Source organism: Lagopus leucura, unplaced genomic scaffold (assembly GCF_019238085.1).
Source record: "Lagopus leucura isolate 7727_CA_CO unplaced genomic scaffold, USGS_WTPT01 Super-Scaffold_100030, whole genome shotgun sequence".
Lineage (NCBI taxonomy): Eukaryota > Metazoa > Chordata > Aves > Galliformes > Phasianidae > Lagopus > Lagopus leucura.
This window is the reverse complement of record NW_024962281.1, coordinates 3,841,596-3,856,645: the sequence shown is the minus strand read 5'-3', so window position 1 is coordinate 3,856,645 and position 15,050 is coordinate 3,841,596. Positions and strand designations below refer to the sequence as shown.

General features: G+C 44.1%; 1 protein-coding gene across 1 annotated transcript in view; it reads left to right on the top strand.

The window, feature by feature from the left end:
* Positions 1-714: 714 nt before the first annotated feature.
* Positions 715-15,050, top strand: part of FAM13B (family with sequence similarity 13 member B) — a 39,985-nt gene continuing 25,649 nt past the window's right edge. The window contains exons 1-6 of the mRNA XM_042881804.1: positions 715-822; positions 9,802-9,968; positions 10,864-11,054; positions 11,483-11,695; positions 13,302-13,479; positions 14,066-14,210. Of these exons, the coding sequence (XP_042737738.1) occupies positions 10,898-11,054; positions 11,483-11,695; positions 13,302-13,479; positions 14,066-14,210 (693 nt within the window). The 5' untranslated portion in view covers positions 715-822; positions 9,802-9,968; positions 10,864-10,897. The remainder of the gene's footprint in view (positions 823-9,801; positions 9,969-10,863; positions 11,055-11,482; positions 11,696-13,301; positions 13,480-14,065; positions 14,211-15,050) is intronic.

The following is a 15,050-nucleotide window of genomic DNA, read 5'->3' as shown; positions in this document are numbered from 1 at the left end:
CTCTCCTCTCCTCTCCTCTCCTCTCCTCTCCTCTCCTCTCCTCCCTGACAGTTGCAGCTGTTGCTCCGAAGCCGTAATTCGGCAAGTTCACAGCAAACGCTTTGGTGCGGTTGCGGGAACGGAGCGATGGCACAACGGGCGCCCGGGGCGGAGGCGGCAGCGCTGACACTGTGGGCGCTCCGAACATGCGAGGGCCGTGACAGGAGGAAGGCTGAGTCACCGCAGGGGCAAAAAGCGAGAAAGCAGCGAATCGCAGCTCGCTCCTCGCCGCGGGAGGCTCCCCGCTGCCGTCTCGCGGATACTAACGTCCAACGGGGCGGCCCGAGCCCCCCCCCACCGCGTTCTCCGGATGAATCTCGCAGCCCGGAGTTGCGCAGCCATCCCCGCGCCGCTTCCCGCCCGGCCCGAGGCCCGTCACCGACGGCCCGCATCCGCCGCTCCCGGCGCCGCCCCGCCCTCCCGCCACCCGCGCCCCCTCCCCCGCCCCACAGCACGTGACCCCGCGGGAGGGGGCGCGCGCTGCACCTGTCAGTCAGCGCGTCACTTCCGGCAGCCGCCGCCGCTACCGTTGGGGACCCCCGCCGGTGGAGGCGCGTTCGTGAGACGGAGCGGCTGCGGGGACGGACGGCGCTCGGGGCGGCAGCGTGGCGGCCGCGGCGCACGGCGGCGGCGGGAGACCGAGAGAGGAGGAAGGAGAGGCGGACGAGGCCCGCGAGGAGAGCGGAGCGGCGAGCAGAGGCCCGCGCCGGCCCCCGGGGTAGGAAGAGGCGGAGGAACCTGCCGCTGCCGAGGCCGGCGGGGAGGGCGAGTCACCCGGCAACGGTGAGCGGCCGCGGGGCGCATGCGCGGAGCGGGGGTCGGGGGTCGCGCCTCGGCCGCCGGGCGGGCCCGCCGATCCGCTGCCGGGGCGGTCCGGGCTTCAGGAACCTTCTGGACACTCGCCGAGCTGCGGGAGCCGCCCGCGGGCAGCTGTCAAACGCCGCGCTGCCGCCGGAGAGCGCCCGGGCGGTGCTGGCGGCCGGAACGCCGGGCTGGCGGGGCGCGGGTCCCAGCTGGCGAGGTGCCGCTGTGAGTGCGCTGATCGCGCAGCCCGGCTCCCCCGCGGGCGCCCGTTCCATTGTTCTCGGGAGCTCCGCAGGCTGTGCGGATGCTTCTCGCCGTCTGAGGGCTGCTTCCCGTGAGGCGCTCCTGTGCTGGGGCGCTTCTTCCGTTCGAGTGCTGCGGCTTCGAACCAAACCTGCCTTGCTTTTGAGCTCCTTGGTCTTCTGCCCCCTTAAGTCATAGAATCACAGGATGCTTGGGTTGGAGGGCACCTTGAGTCCATCCGGTTGTCTCCTGCCAGACCGGGCTGCCCCGGGCCCCGTTCGACCTGGCCTTGGGCACATCCACAGCTGGGGCGCTGCACTCTCTGGGCATCAGTGCCTGCACCTCGCTGCCCTCTGAGTGAAGAATTTCTTCCTAAGACCATCCTCCATTCTCCTATCGTTATCAGCTCGTGTAAAAAGTCAGTCCTCTTCATGCTTGTAAGCTCCTTTCAAGCACTGGAAATCCACAGTGAGGTCTTCCTGGTGCCCTCTGTGCATTAACCACTGTCAGGCTCAAGGCAGAGAAAAGAGAAAGAAGGAAGAGAGTCGCAACCGACAGTTCTCTCATCTCCAGCCTTGCCCCCTTTGAAAACAAAAACCGAAACTGATTGTATCCAAACCCACGCTTTTTGGAGGGCTTGTAATCCTGAGTGTCTTCAAGGGCAGAATGGTTAGTATGTGACTCTGAATAAGTTGGTCACTCAGGTTAGCATTTAGGTTAGAAGCTTTTCCGTCTTTTATGCGATGCAGTCTTCTAGCAGAGAAGAGGAAGGGAAAAGGCAGCATTACAAGAAGATGAGCTGTTGGTCCCTTTGTGTTGTGTATCCTGTATTTTGTTTAACTGCTCATTATGAGTAATTTGCTTTTTAATCACTTTTCAATCTGCATTTTCTGTATTTTGTGTGCTGCCCCACACCAGAGGCCCCTTCCTGGTCTTTGCAACATTACAGTGTTGAAATTAAATACCTCATTGTTGTGATAGCATTTTACTGGACAGTTAAAACATTATTTAAGGAAGATCAGTCAAGTAGGGTGTTCTATGTTTATGTTCAAAGAAGTTGCCTGAGAAGAGCTCCTGATTATTTATATTGCCTGCAAATTCTGATACAAACAGTGCCCCACTCCTGAGTTAGGAAAATGATAGTTTTGGTCCCCAAACTCTTACACAGTTGGAAGTCTTCTGCACTTGCTGTTAGTAACGTTGCAGGACCCAATAACAGCTTGTTAAAAGAATGGATATAATGTTTGTCTTGTATGGCTCATGACATGAGAGTTGTGCAAGCAGTAAAGCTTCTCTTTCTAACGTACAGAACAGCATGTTTGCAGAAGCAGGCGAGGCTGGTGAAATGTTCCATACGTTTTGAGCAGGTATTGACGAGTTTTGGGAACGCCTGTGCTCTGTTTGGAGGTTTTCTTTGCTGCTTTTTCTAATATTCAACCTTCTGATCTCTGGTCAAATGTTCATAGCTCAGCAGTGATGCACTCCTGTGGGGCTCATTAGAAAGTCAGTAAAACTTTCCAGGTCTGAGGTGGTGCTTTCTGTTGTTTTCTTTTTTCCTTCTCTAAAAGAAGCAGCAGCTCTAAGGAAGAGGAAGTGAGGCTGGTGAGAGAATGCCTTTAAGTTGGCCTTCAGTTCTGTGCATAACACCACATTATCTTTGCTGCCATGTGAGCACACAAAACAAAAGTCCAGTAGCCATTGGGAGCACGGTGGGTTACTTTTGGCGAGGCATTCGGTGTTTGAATTTATAAGAGTGGAAGACTGTAAGCCTTCCAGCTGTTTCTTGTATTGGTACTCAGTTATGTGGAAAAGTCTGAGCAAGAATTAGAGAATTGAAGGAAATGTGTCTTCAGATTATCCTCTTTGAGGAATGTGAGATTTGTTACTTGTAACACAGTTTTTTATATGACTGTTACACACTGTTTTCAGCAGAGTGGCCATACATCTCATGCCTTCTGCCTCAATAGAACTCTGACAGTCCATGAAAGCTTTGCAGTGCTCCTTGAAGAGTAAAATGGGGCAGTTCGTTGCTGAGTCTCTTGCTGACTGCATTATTTTTCTGTAAGTTGTAAAGTTTACCTGCAAAAAAAGCTTTATTTGAGAATAACGACAGCTGTCTGCTTCAGCAAACTTGGGTTTGGCTCTAGTTCTGTACTGACTTCCCAGCCAGCTGGTGGGGTTTGGAAGAGCTCAGTCAGTTTGGATAAAATCAGTGTTCTGAAAAATAATGTGACTTTAATTGCACCTTCAGGTACGTGTTCTTGTTTTCTATTTGTAGAACCGTTGTCATTTGAAGCCTTAAAAAGCAGAGCTCAGATGGTGAGTGCTGTGCTGAGAACCTGCTGTGTGGGGTGGGGTCGCTCAGTGCTAGGAATGGATGCTGTGTGAAGCTGGGTCTGAGCCCTATTCTGACTGCAGTGGATTGAATAGTCCCATTATGACAGTGGTGAACAACTCGGCTCTTATGGTCTCTCACCTGTGAATGTGTGAAACGACCTTTCATTGAATTTATTTGTCCCAGTTTTCTTCTTTTAAGACAACGCTGAGCTTAAAGGAAGATGCTGCATTATGGCTGTGTTCAAACAGCTTGTAACCAAGGCAGTGGCTGAACTCATGTAGCAGAGTGCCTGGCTTTCTTCTTTTTCTGGGAGGTGCAGAAGATGTGCATTCCCACCTGTGGTGTTGGTTGGGGTGCTGGGCTGGGGCCACCATAGAGCAGAGCAGGGTGGGTTCCAACCCTGTGAGCTGCTCTCTGTTTGCGTCTCTTGTGTTCTGCCTCCCCTGCAGCGTGTTGCAGTTTGTGCTGGGCTGGATGGGCTGATAACACCTGGACAAAACTGGAAAATGAGACCTAGATTCCTATTAATGTGGCTCTTTCTCCCTGTGTGCTCTTTCTGAGTCTGTTGGAAGATTCTTTTTTTCTTTTTTTTTTGTTGTCCTCATCCCCTTTGTGGCTGAACTTCACTTTTAATGTCATCAGGTGACTTTATTTAGTTTTGCTCTGCAGCACGTCTTCTAACCTTGTGATTTCTGTGACATCTTTAAATACAAGTTACAAGAGGCGTTGGTTGTCCTTTATGAAGCATTAACAGTTGTGTATCCCCCCCGACAGCTCAAACAGTCATTGCTGCAGAATGGAGCTCTTCATTGGAACGCCTTCCTCCCCCAGCAGAGATGCTGAGGCTGTCCTTTATTTTGATGGCACGTGGTTGTGGTTATGACAGAGGCAGTGTTTCTGTAGCAAATGGGCTTTGTATTACATTTTGTAATGTATTGAGTTCCAAAGCTTGTTTCTGCTTACCTATTTGGGAGGGGAAGCAACAATGATGATTTTAGGTGTAACAGGATAACTTATGTATAATAAATCAGCTGCATTATATATTTATAGTTTGGGTTTTTTTGGTGTCTCTGTGGTAGTTTGACTTCTGTCCCAAAGCCTGTCGTTACAGCAGTGATAATTGTTCAGCTCCTTTGGTTTTTAACGTGACCTTCTCTTGTTGCATAGTTCTGCTGGTAACTTCTTCCTGTGTTACCTTACTGTGCTGCTCTGAAGTTCTGCATTGTCTGACGTGAGCATATGTGAGTGGAGTAAGCCTGGCTTTGGGGGCAGGTGGGTAGGATGAATATCATGAGCTGTTGCACAAGATACAAAAGCCTTTTTATTTATTAACTGCTGCTGTTAAGAATGTGATGGGATCTGTGTGAGCAGGGAGATTCTTTAGAATTCTGCAGTGTGCATTGGCAGCAGCAGCTGAGAGCAAATCTGGCAGCGGGTATCGTGCAGCAAGCAGGAAGAGCTGCTTTTTGCTGGTACCTGATATCCAGGATTGGTTTTGTGTGTGAAAATATCATTGGAGAAGGATCAGGAATTGCTGTTATGCAGCTAAGAAGCCTTCGGGTTTTGTCTGGTAGTGATAGATTATGCTGTATCTGTGTATCAGCACTGTGGGAAGTCAGTAATCGGTGATCTCTGCTTTCTCTTTCAAAAATGTAAACTTCTTTTGACTCTTGCTTAAATTGGTCACTGTGTGCTGTGCTTTATTAATGCCAACTGTTTCATTTGCAGCTTAAAGTCTGAAGTTTCTTAGGTTTCCTTCCTATTTGTTGTATTCAGTCCAGCTATTGCTTGTCCCTGTTTCCAGACACTGGGCTGTGCCTCTCCAGAAGATCCATATTGATGATGGGCTTTTTTAGAGGCAGTGTGGTCCTGTTCTGTCTGCTGAAATTGCAGATTAAAATTTAATGAATTTTAATACAAATCAGTGCTTGGCTTCATAACTTGTGAATTTTAAAAATGAACTCCAACATTCATTTGTTTTATTAATATCTCCTTTAGAAGAGCTTTCATGAATTGCCTCCTTGACCCCCTTCCGTAGTCAGGACGTATGGATGGAATCTGAGCAGTTCTGATTTGTGTATTAGAGGAGCTGCTCCTGTATTTCCAGGAAACAAAAACTGCATTGCAGTTGCATTTTATTGAATCTGATGTAACATTTTTTTGCGCCCTTACTTGTGTTGGCAATATAACAAGTGTTTTCAGAGGCCATCTCAGAAGTGCTGGTGCCAGATGATGCTGAAATTCAGATCGTTTTGTTGAGGTTTTGTGTGTATGTGTGAAGGCACAGGCATGGATGTGATGAGTTTATTAATTAAAACAGTGGCGTTGCTTCTGCTGGGTGCTTTTGTGATTGTGTGCAACACGCCTGGTCCCTTCTGGCTGCCATTTAAGCAGAAAGCAGCCGTGTCTGCGGGGAGATAACTGCACCAAGAGGAGCAGGGAGATCTCATCTGCTGGACAAGATGGCTATTTGCACAGGCTTTCCTCCAGCACTGCAAGTTGGATTCTCCAGCTACACTTGTTTTAAAACCATTGTGCCAACAGGGGCATGGAAACGATGTTGCACAGAATGCTGTCCTGCTGAGCTGGGTGAGCCCACTTGTCTGCTTGTTGATTTCCTGACTAAAATGCCACTCGAGCTGATGGGGCTGATGGTCCAGAAGAGGAAATCTTGCTTTAAGAATCTGTTTTAACCTGATCTTCCTGGTTGTAAAGCATTTCAAGTAACTTCTGAGTTTCAAATATGCTAAGCGTTTTAATGTAGCTTTAAAGCAGGAAGCTCTTTTTCTGCAGAGGTTATTCTGTATCTATTTATACTCAAGCACTTACACAGCTCTCAACGTGCTTTGAGCTGCGCTCTTGAGACAAGTGGTGTTTGTCCTTTTTTGTGTCCTGAGATGGTGGCCCTTCTGTTTGTTTGTCTAAAGCTTGTTTTTCTTTGCTTTCCTCTCTTCCCCAAGCTGTTCCTCCTGCCTCCACCTGACATCGTTTCAGCTTTGGCAGAGTTAATTCAAATGAGCAAAGGGTTCTATTTGAACTTGTTAGCTGAGCAGCATCCGAGTAGAACGCAAGCTCTTCTGCCCCCAGACGTTTTGTCCTTTGGGAATGCCAACAAATATGAATGTATAAGTGGCAGAGATCATCAGTTGGTGTCATTGTGGCACTGAGGAAAAATGTTATCAGTTTCCTTTTGTCTTGATAAAACTAAGAGCAAGGGGCAGAGTGCTGGGGCTGTGCTCAGCTATAGGGCAGCCTTGTAGAACAGCAGATCTGCAGTCGCTCTTGGCTTCGTTTTTTGTTTTTCAGATGCTGTGAAGTGCTTGATAAAGAAATAAAGCAACTGAAGAATGGCTGGCATAGCTGACATTTGTGGCACAAACTCTAAATGCAGAATGGATGTTTTCATTCCTGTAGCACAGTTTCAGTTTCTGGCATTCTTTGTAGTGTGTTTTTACTTCTACTTCTTGTTTTTCATTCCCTTACTTTAAGGAAAGTTGGAGGGGCTTTCAGTTAAAATGACACCTGGTCGTCTGTATTTCAGCCAGAGATGTAAAAGCTGAACCAAATTTAAACCTGAACTTGCATGCATATTGCTCAAATATTGAGGGTTAGCCACGTACGCTGTGTTTTCCTTAGTGGCATTTCATGTGTGGGTGTGAATACTTCTTCACTTGCCAAGATAAGTGAATGCTGTTATGATGGCAAAATGAGGCTCTTTGTGCTGTTTTCCCAGCAGACTCTGTGAAGTACTTACTTAATTAAAAAAAAGTATATTTTAAAATATAAAACAGATGATAGTATACAATACAGAACGAAACTGCCTTCCTCTCATACTTCAGCTGTTTAAGCTCAAGGTGTTGCATGGAGATGTGCTCTTTTAAACTGCTGGAATAGTGGTAACAAGGAGGGCTGTTCTTAGTTTGCTGTAGAACATTATTGTGAGCTGTGGGTAGCTGTGTGCATCTGCAGAGCTAAAGGGAGGGAGGCTGGGAGAGGTGCAACCAAAATATTTATAATCGAGCACAAAGCAGTTGGGTTTTATATCTTTTTATCCTGTTTTTGTATCACTGTGTTTCTTGTGAACTTTCTGTGGACTTGTGAAGCGTGTAGGTTGTGACCTGGGGGAAAGCACTTATCCAGACAGCTGGGTTATGTGCAGGAGTATTGGAATGGATCAGCTTCTGGTTGCTGAAATGCTTGGTCATGGTACTTAAAAGGAAAAAATGAAAGGGCTCAGTATTGCCTGGTAGTTGTAGAGGCTCCATACGGACTCTAAGTACTGAAGGGCTGAAATCATACCCTACTTGTTAGACTTCTCTTCATGGAATGTACATCCTGATTCAAAGCATGTTAATATTAAAAAAAGTGTATTTAATTATTGACAGTGTTTGAGCCTGTCTTTCATTTGTAGAATGGTGGAAATAAAAGGCGAGAGAATGTAATGACAATCAGCTTAACTTTTGCTTTTTAAATGTCTCACTTTTTCTAAAGGCAGTGAATCTCAAATATTGCAGCCAAAGCCAAACACGCTGAAAAGAAAGCAGTGCCCATGGTCTGCTCAGTGAGCACGTGTGAGGGTGGAAGTCGGGCTCTCCCTTGTTCATCTGGGTGATGATGAGCTGAATACAACTTGGTTTGAAGTATAAACTTGGCTTGTAAATCTGGTTTTGCTCTAAAAAGTGACATATCCAGGCTGTTTGAACTTCACTGTTACACTGCCAAGCTAAAGTAAAGTCTTTAATTTTTCTTTCTTCTCCGTGTCTCCTGAATGAAATTGCTACCTGGGAAGCCTGTCAGTGCTGTGCACCTGGGGAGAAATGGCTGATGTTTCTGTGCTGAGCACAGCTCTTGGTATGAGAGCTGCAGCTCGGCGCTGTGGTATAACAGAGCGGTTTCTTCTAATTTGCTCTTTTTATTAGGTGCTGTTGGTTTTGAGGCTTTGTTTGTTTGTTTGTTTTAGCGAGGCAGCCTGAAGCATTGTGGCACATCCATCAAAGGTTTTCCCAGCTGCCATTAACCCTGCAGCTGGGCTAATCCTGGCTAACAGAGCCATCCTGGCTCGTTGTGGGCAGACTCACCTGGGGAGAATGTGAGAACAGTGAGTGGCTCCAGCTCCGTGTTTTACAACTCACACAATGCCTGGGGATTGATTAAAATCTACTGCTGTGCCGAGGTTATGCTGACTAACACTTAATACACCCAGAAGAAGAATGGCTGGGCAGCGTCTTCATGAAATATAACAGAGTCATGAAATGAAACTCGTTCAATGCTGAAGTCTGTCGGCATCCTATAGTAGCCAAGAACACCCAGTGACAGATTGGAAGATGATTGGTGACAATAGTGAAGCTTGTTGACTGGAACATCACTCTTCATTTTCTGTTGTCAGCACAGCTGGAGTCTGGATCTCAGGCCAGGATCCATGTATGTAAGGCGTATAACAGATTTACAACCTTTGCATAATGTGGGATGATGGAGATGACAACAGGGGATGATTTTGGTCAGTTCTGCTTGCTTTGATAAGCAAAGATTTCCAAACCTATAGGCCTTACTGCAAGAACTGTTGAGGATGGTGGTGAAGTAGTCTTACATGGCAAACACCTCCAAAAGATGGATGTAATCTGGGGAGGATTGGGAGCAGGAAAGTGTTACTCAAAAATAAGAATAGGAGGGAAACTGGATTCTTAATGGTTGGACTTGGCGTTTTTGTGCTGAAATGAGAGCAGCCAGTTGTAAGAACTTTGAAGGGGAAGATGAAATTAATTTGTTCTGATGTGGATTATAAGCAGAGCCAATGTGGGGGAATGAAAAGAGGGAGGGTACCTCTAAAAAGTCAGCCAGCTGAATTCCTGTACTGATCTTAGAGTTTGAAACTGTAAGGTTTCACTGCATGTATTTTAAAGGTAGAGAAGGGCATTTTTCCCTTAAAGACAGGGGAGGGCAGGTAGTGAATCTGATAGAAAAGACCTGTGCTGATGAAAATTGGCTTAGGTTTGAAGTCAGTGTGTTAAACCAGTGCTTAGCTATTAAATGTTTTGTTATGGTAAGTACTTTAAAACATACCTGTCAGAGTCAAACCTACTTAGGCAAAGAATGAATGAGTCTGGAAAACACAGAATTTCATTTCATAATTGTTACGACCAAGATGTTCCATGCTAACTTTAAAGCAGAAGTTGGCTAACTCCTAAATGAAGAAGGGGGACTTGCTTTCTGCGTCCTCTCGCATGACACGTACTAATTGTGCTCGTTGTGTTTTTATGTTCAGAGCAAGAGACTGTTGATTTGGTGAGGAGAATTCCTCAGATGTGCTGTTTAGACTTGTAATTGAGTTTAAAACTGTTGAAAACGTTACAGTCTAATCATGATTTCCTTCTTTTCAGATTAACTGCTGAAGTACTGATAGAGTTCTGCTATTCTTCAATGAGGAACTACAGGCTGATCTTTTGCCATAATCTTAAACAACCATAAATGACAAAAGAATGCTTGGTCAGTGAGGGCAGCTGGCGCAGAAAACACTTTTCAAACTCGGCTGTTTAAGTACTCTGAGGTATGTTTCTTCAACTATTTCACTCAGACTTTTCTTTAAATACTGACCTGAGTTGTGCTAATATATCAGAGTTTATCAGTCCATTAGCGAAGGGTTTAGTTGCTTTGTCTAACAGCACGTGCTTCATATTCTATCTACCAGAAAATGTTCACTTGCATTTAAACAGGTATGTTGTTCACTTATTTTGGAAGAGCATTTTATTTCCTTTGCTATTATTCTTCGTTTTGAGAGGATAGCAGTTTAACTGAGTAACTTATGCTGCCTTTGGTAATGCTTTTATCTATCTGTGCTCTGTATCAAGCAAAAACTTGCAAGTAGTGCTTGAGCTTCAGCATGATGAGGAGAATTTTATCACTGAGCATCTGGAAACTTTTTTTTTCCATTCAGTAAAATTTTGAATTTGATACAGGTGTTGAAAATGTCATTGTGTAGATCAGAAAATGCCAAATGTACGAGATGCTGATTGCATCTGGTTTTGTATCACCAAATATTTACATCTCGCATCACTTAACACTGGGGTTTCGGTTTGGAATTATCCACTATTTTCGTTTCCTCTTGAGTGTCTTTTGAGAGTCATTTTCAAAGCCTGACTGATAAATACAGTCAATATGGTGAATGACCTGGCTCTCCAAAGGTATGATAGAAGATTAACTTCTTTTGCTGCTGCATTCTTGTCAGTGCTCTGCTGAGAACTGATCAGAACACGTCATCAGTTGTGACTCATCTGGTTACCTGGATTTGGAGTCATTACAGAACTTTTCATTATATGGGTGCCCAGACTGAGAGAAACTGGAGTGTGTTTGCATTTGATAATTAAAATGCACTGTTAGAGATCAGTGCACTCAACGCTGTACAATGAAGTATGACTTCAGTTATGATTCTTCTTCTTTGACAGAAAAGACAGCTTTGATTTTTGGCTGCAAAAAGATATGAGGAAGAGCTCCTCCCCTTCCTTGAGTAACTGCAACTCTGTTCTTGCTAACAAAATATTTGGAATTCCACTTGATGAGCTGCAGCAAGAAGGGCAACCAGACAATGAGGTTCCATTCATAGTCCGCCATGTAGTGGACTATATTGAGGAACATGGTATGTATTATCTTGATGTGTTTTAAATAATATACTCATCTGTCACTTCTGCAAAATAGACTGGTTTTGACTAGTGTTTATTTTTAGTTACTTGTCTTTAATTGGCTGTGGTTCCTTCTGTGTGCTTTTCTTTTAGTGATACACCTTTTCGGTATTGTTTGATTACCACTGTGTTCTGGAGGATATGAAGGGCAATTACACCAGTAGGGAACTTTAGCAGTGCCAAAACTACACCATTTCCAGTAATGTTTACCTTATTATTGTATTAGCTGGACATAAGAATGTGTTTAGGAGAGGTTTGTCCAACTGTGGTCATGACAATCTTTAATTCAGTGTGCAAGTTGTACATATCTGATTGTCAGTAGTTTCTGATAGTTCTATCCATACCAAATCTTAAAACTTATTTTTGCTGCTTCCTTCTAACTCAGGGGGTCTGGAACAAGAAGGACTTTTTCAAGTCAATGGGAACGCTGAGACAGTGGAGTGGCTTCGGCAACGGTATGATAATGGAGAAGATGTGGACCTGGTTAAAGAAGCAGATGTACCCTCAGCTATCAGTCTTCTTAGATTTTTTCTTCAGGAACTTCCAGAGCCAGTTATCCCAGGCAGTTTGCACATACATTTGATGCAACTTTCTCAAGGTAAAAACTGCTTTTGATGGAGGTATTTATTTTTAAGAGACAAGGCCACTATTAAATTCGTACGTGTTTTTGTCTGGGTGTTGGAGTTCATAACTTGACTAGTGAGAGTGTCTTGTGGTGCTTTGCTAATGAACCAACCTCAAAAGGTAGCTGTGCCAGTTTCCATGCTCTTTGACATCACAATCCACAGGAGTTCTGTTCATCTCTTTTTGTTGGTTCGTACTCCTTTTCAAGCGCTCGGCTTTGTTTTCCTTAATAAGAGTCATGGCTCTGATTTGCTGTTGAGTTTCTGTTGGTACCATTTCTTCAGGGCAGGATTTACGTCGCGTTTAGGAAGTGCTGAACCATGGGATCACGTGCAGCAGTGTGAAGCTGCTTCTGCATGATTTTGGAGCTTTAAGCACTGGCTGGTTATCTGGGTAATTGGTGAGCAGAGGCTGAGCGCTGATGCCTTTCCTATAAGGCACTGAATAGTTTTCTGCAGGAAACAATATTTGAAAGCTTCTGTCCAGAGAAGCGTGTTAAAACCTGAAGTTCTGCTTTGTGTATTTGTTGTGTGCAGTAGTGAGAAACTGAAGTGGATGCCAGTGGATGAAATCTCATTAGTGGCACGTTTGCTATTTCATTTCACATTGCTGAAGTCCTAGTTCACTGGGTAGCTCGTGAACTTTTTTTCCCCTTCTTTCTTGAAAAAGATGATAAATAAAAAGATTTTCAACAGGGTAATGCAGAAAGCTGTTAGATGCTCTTTTGTCAGCTAATGCTGCTATGCACTGTGATTTGCAGTGTTACTTACCAGGACTGGAAATGAGGTTGTGGTAGACTCCTGTGATGTGACAGTAAATTTCCTTCTTTCATTTGTAAGCTACAGTGTGGAACCCATGGTCTCCCCCACCTTTTGAATAGATGCCAGTGGAAGGATTTGAATGTGGCTTTTTTTTGGGGGGGGAAAGACTCGCACAGCAGTAATTCCCACAGATTTCCCATTGGTTAAAATTGTAGAGAAACTCTGTATTTCAATTCAAGTGTCAGCTAACTGTCTATACTGCTTTTTTTTTTTTTTTTTTTTTTTTTTAAGTGTAAAACAAAGCCATTTCAGAAAGCTTAAATGTGCCTGTTTTGATTTCCTTGGTGCAGGTGAACCCTTAAATGTTGTTTCCTGATATTATAATTAGAGGTTTGGTTTCCTTTTTGATTTTTTTTTTTTTTTTTGATACTTTCACTGTCTGGTAGTCATAGAGCTCTGCTTTAGGTAGAAGAACTGCTTATAGAAATGCACAGAGTTTTAGGAGTTTTTGTAACATACCATAAATAGGGTATGGATGTGTCTTTGGAGGATCTGTATTGTTTGGTAAGCTAAGATTAACCTAACAGCTCAGTGAAACTTTGGGTTTTGGGGTAGTTCTTTCTGAGAGAAACAGAGCACAAAAATCTCAGTCTCGGGACAAATGTAACTCAATTTCTGACAACTTTATAGACTGTGAACTGGCCAAAGGACAGCAATTACTTCTGGAGTAGAAGCACAAGTCAAGAGGTTGATTATCTTCTTTTCTGCATTATGTTATCTTAATTTTGTGAATTAAATATTTTTTATTATGTTTTCCAGATTATAATAATGAAGATGAATTTGGAAGAAAGTTGAGGTTCCTCTTGCAGCAGCTTCCACCTGTTAATTACAGCTTGTTAAAGTTTCTGTGTAAATTTTTAGCCAATGTAGCATCGCATCATGAAGAAATTTGGTCAGCAAGTTCTTTGGCTGCAGTCTTTGGCCCAGATGTTTTTCAGTAAGTGGATTATAAAGGTTTATGCGATGCTTTTATGTGAATCTGGTGGTGGAGAACTGTAATCCAGAGCCTCTCCTAGTCCCTGTGTAATTGCAGCACGTATGCTGGATGCTTTGTGCAGTGTCTTTCTGTGCTTCCCCTCTGCCACCTGTTGCAAAATTTTTGCTTGGATCTAAACCACGGGTTTGGTTGCCATATTATTGTTATTTCTTTGAGGTTCAGTTTTTTCTTTATTTATTACTATTAGCAGCAAAAAAAAAAAAAAAAAAAAAAAAAGAAATCTGGAAGGAAGCTGTCAAATAACAACATATCCTGGTATTTCCTTTCAACAGGGAAATTTTTGAGTTGTAATCCTCCCTCATGAACAGTTAATTAACTAATTAGTTGTTTCATCATCACTCAGAAGTATAAAGTACTATAAAGTTCTACAATGCAGTGGTGTGAAGGTATACTTGAAATTGGGTGCTCAGAATGGCGTAGGGATAATGCTGTGAAGTGCAGTCATTTGCAATGGAAGCCATTTGCAGAAGCTTTGGGGATTAGTTGGATTTAAATTTTTCCTCTAAAACGATATTGAAATGTTTAGCATTTACACAGATGTGGAGGATCTGAAGGAACAAGAAATAGTTAGCAGAATAATGGCGGGACTTCTGGAGAACTACTATGAATTCTTTGAAAATGAAGAGGAAGATTTTTCATCGACTAATGATTTAAGCTCAATAACTGAGCAGGTAGGAATATTTTAAGTGGCAATGTTGTATCACTGAAGTATCCGTTATAGCACATATTTATGTAAGATACGTTGAAATATAATACACCTTTTGGTAGTTCCTTGCAAACTGACAAAACCTGGTATTTCCTTACGTTGATTTTCTTAATATGGATATATTTGCAAAATTGTTGCTTGGTAGTAAGTATAGCTGTCCACCTAGAAAAGTATATATGGACTGAACCAACAGTAATAGCTTACCCAAGGCAAGTAAGGCAATTAAGCTGGTTGCTTCCTCTTTGCTGCAGGAGACATTTTGTTTGTTCATCCAGACTAGCAAGCGTGGGCAGCCAGTTCTGGGCTGAGCGACTTCTGCTCTGCAGCAAAACGCTGCAGCTTTGCAATGTTTGCTGTCTCTTCAGCTCTCAGCAAGAATATGTCTAGCACTGAAAGCTGACTTAGTCCTGCTGGGTGCAGGAAGCTGCTAAATACGACAGGGCTGTAACTCCTGCAGCCTGAACCAGAGAACTGTTGTCTTAGGTTGGGATGAATGCTCTTTATAGTTGGTTGGCTCTCATGCTTGAGAATTACTGACTTGCTTCTGGTTTGTTATGAATTTTAGCAAAAGCACTTCCCAAGGAGGCTGTGTTTGTGTGCTGTGGTTACATTTTGTTCTTGTGTTTTGTGCTGCTGTGGTTTTGTTTGTTTGTTTTTTCTTGAAATTTTGAGACTTGGCAGTGTCCCCCTTGAATTTCATGGTGTCTCCACCAGATGTCAACAGCACACTTTGCTTGGGTCCTGTTCCCTGCAGGGCCACTGCAAGGCTGAGTGGAGTTAGGGAAGCAGGGTCTCCCTGAGTGCA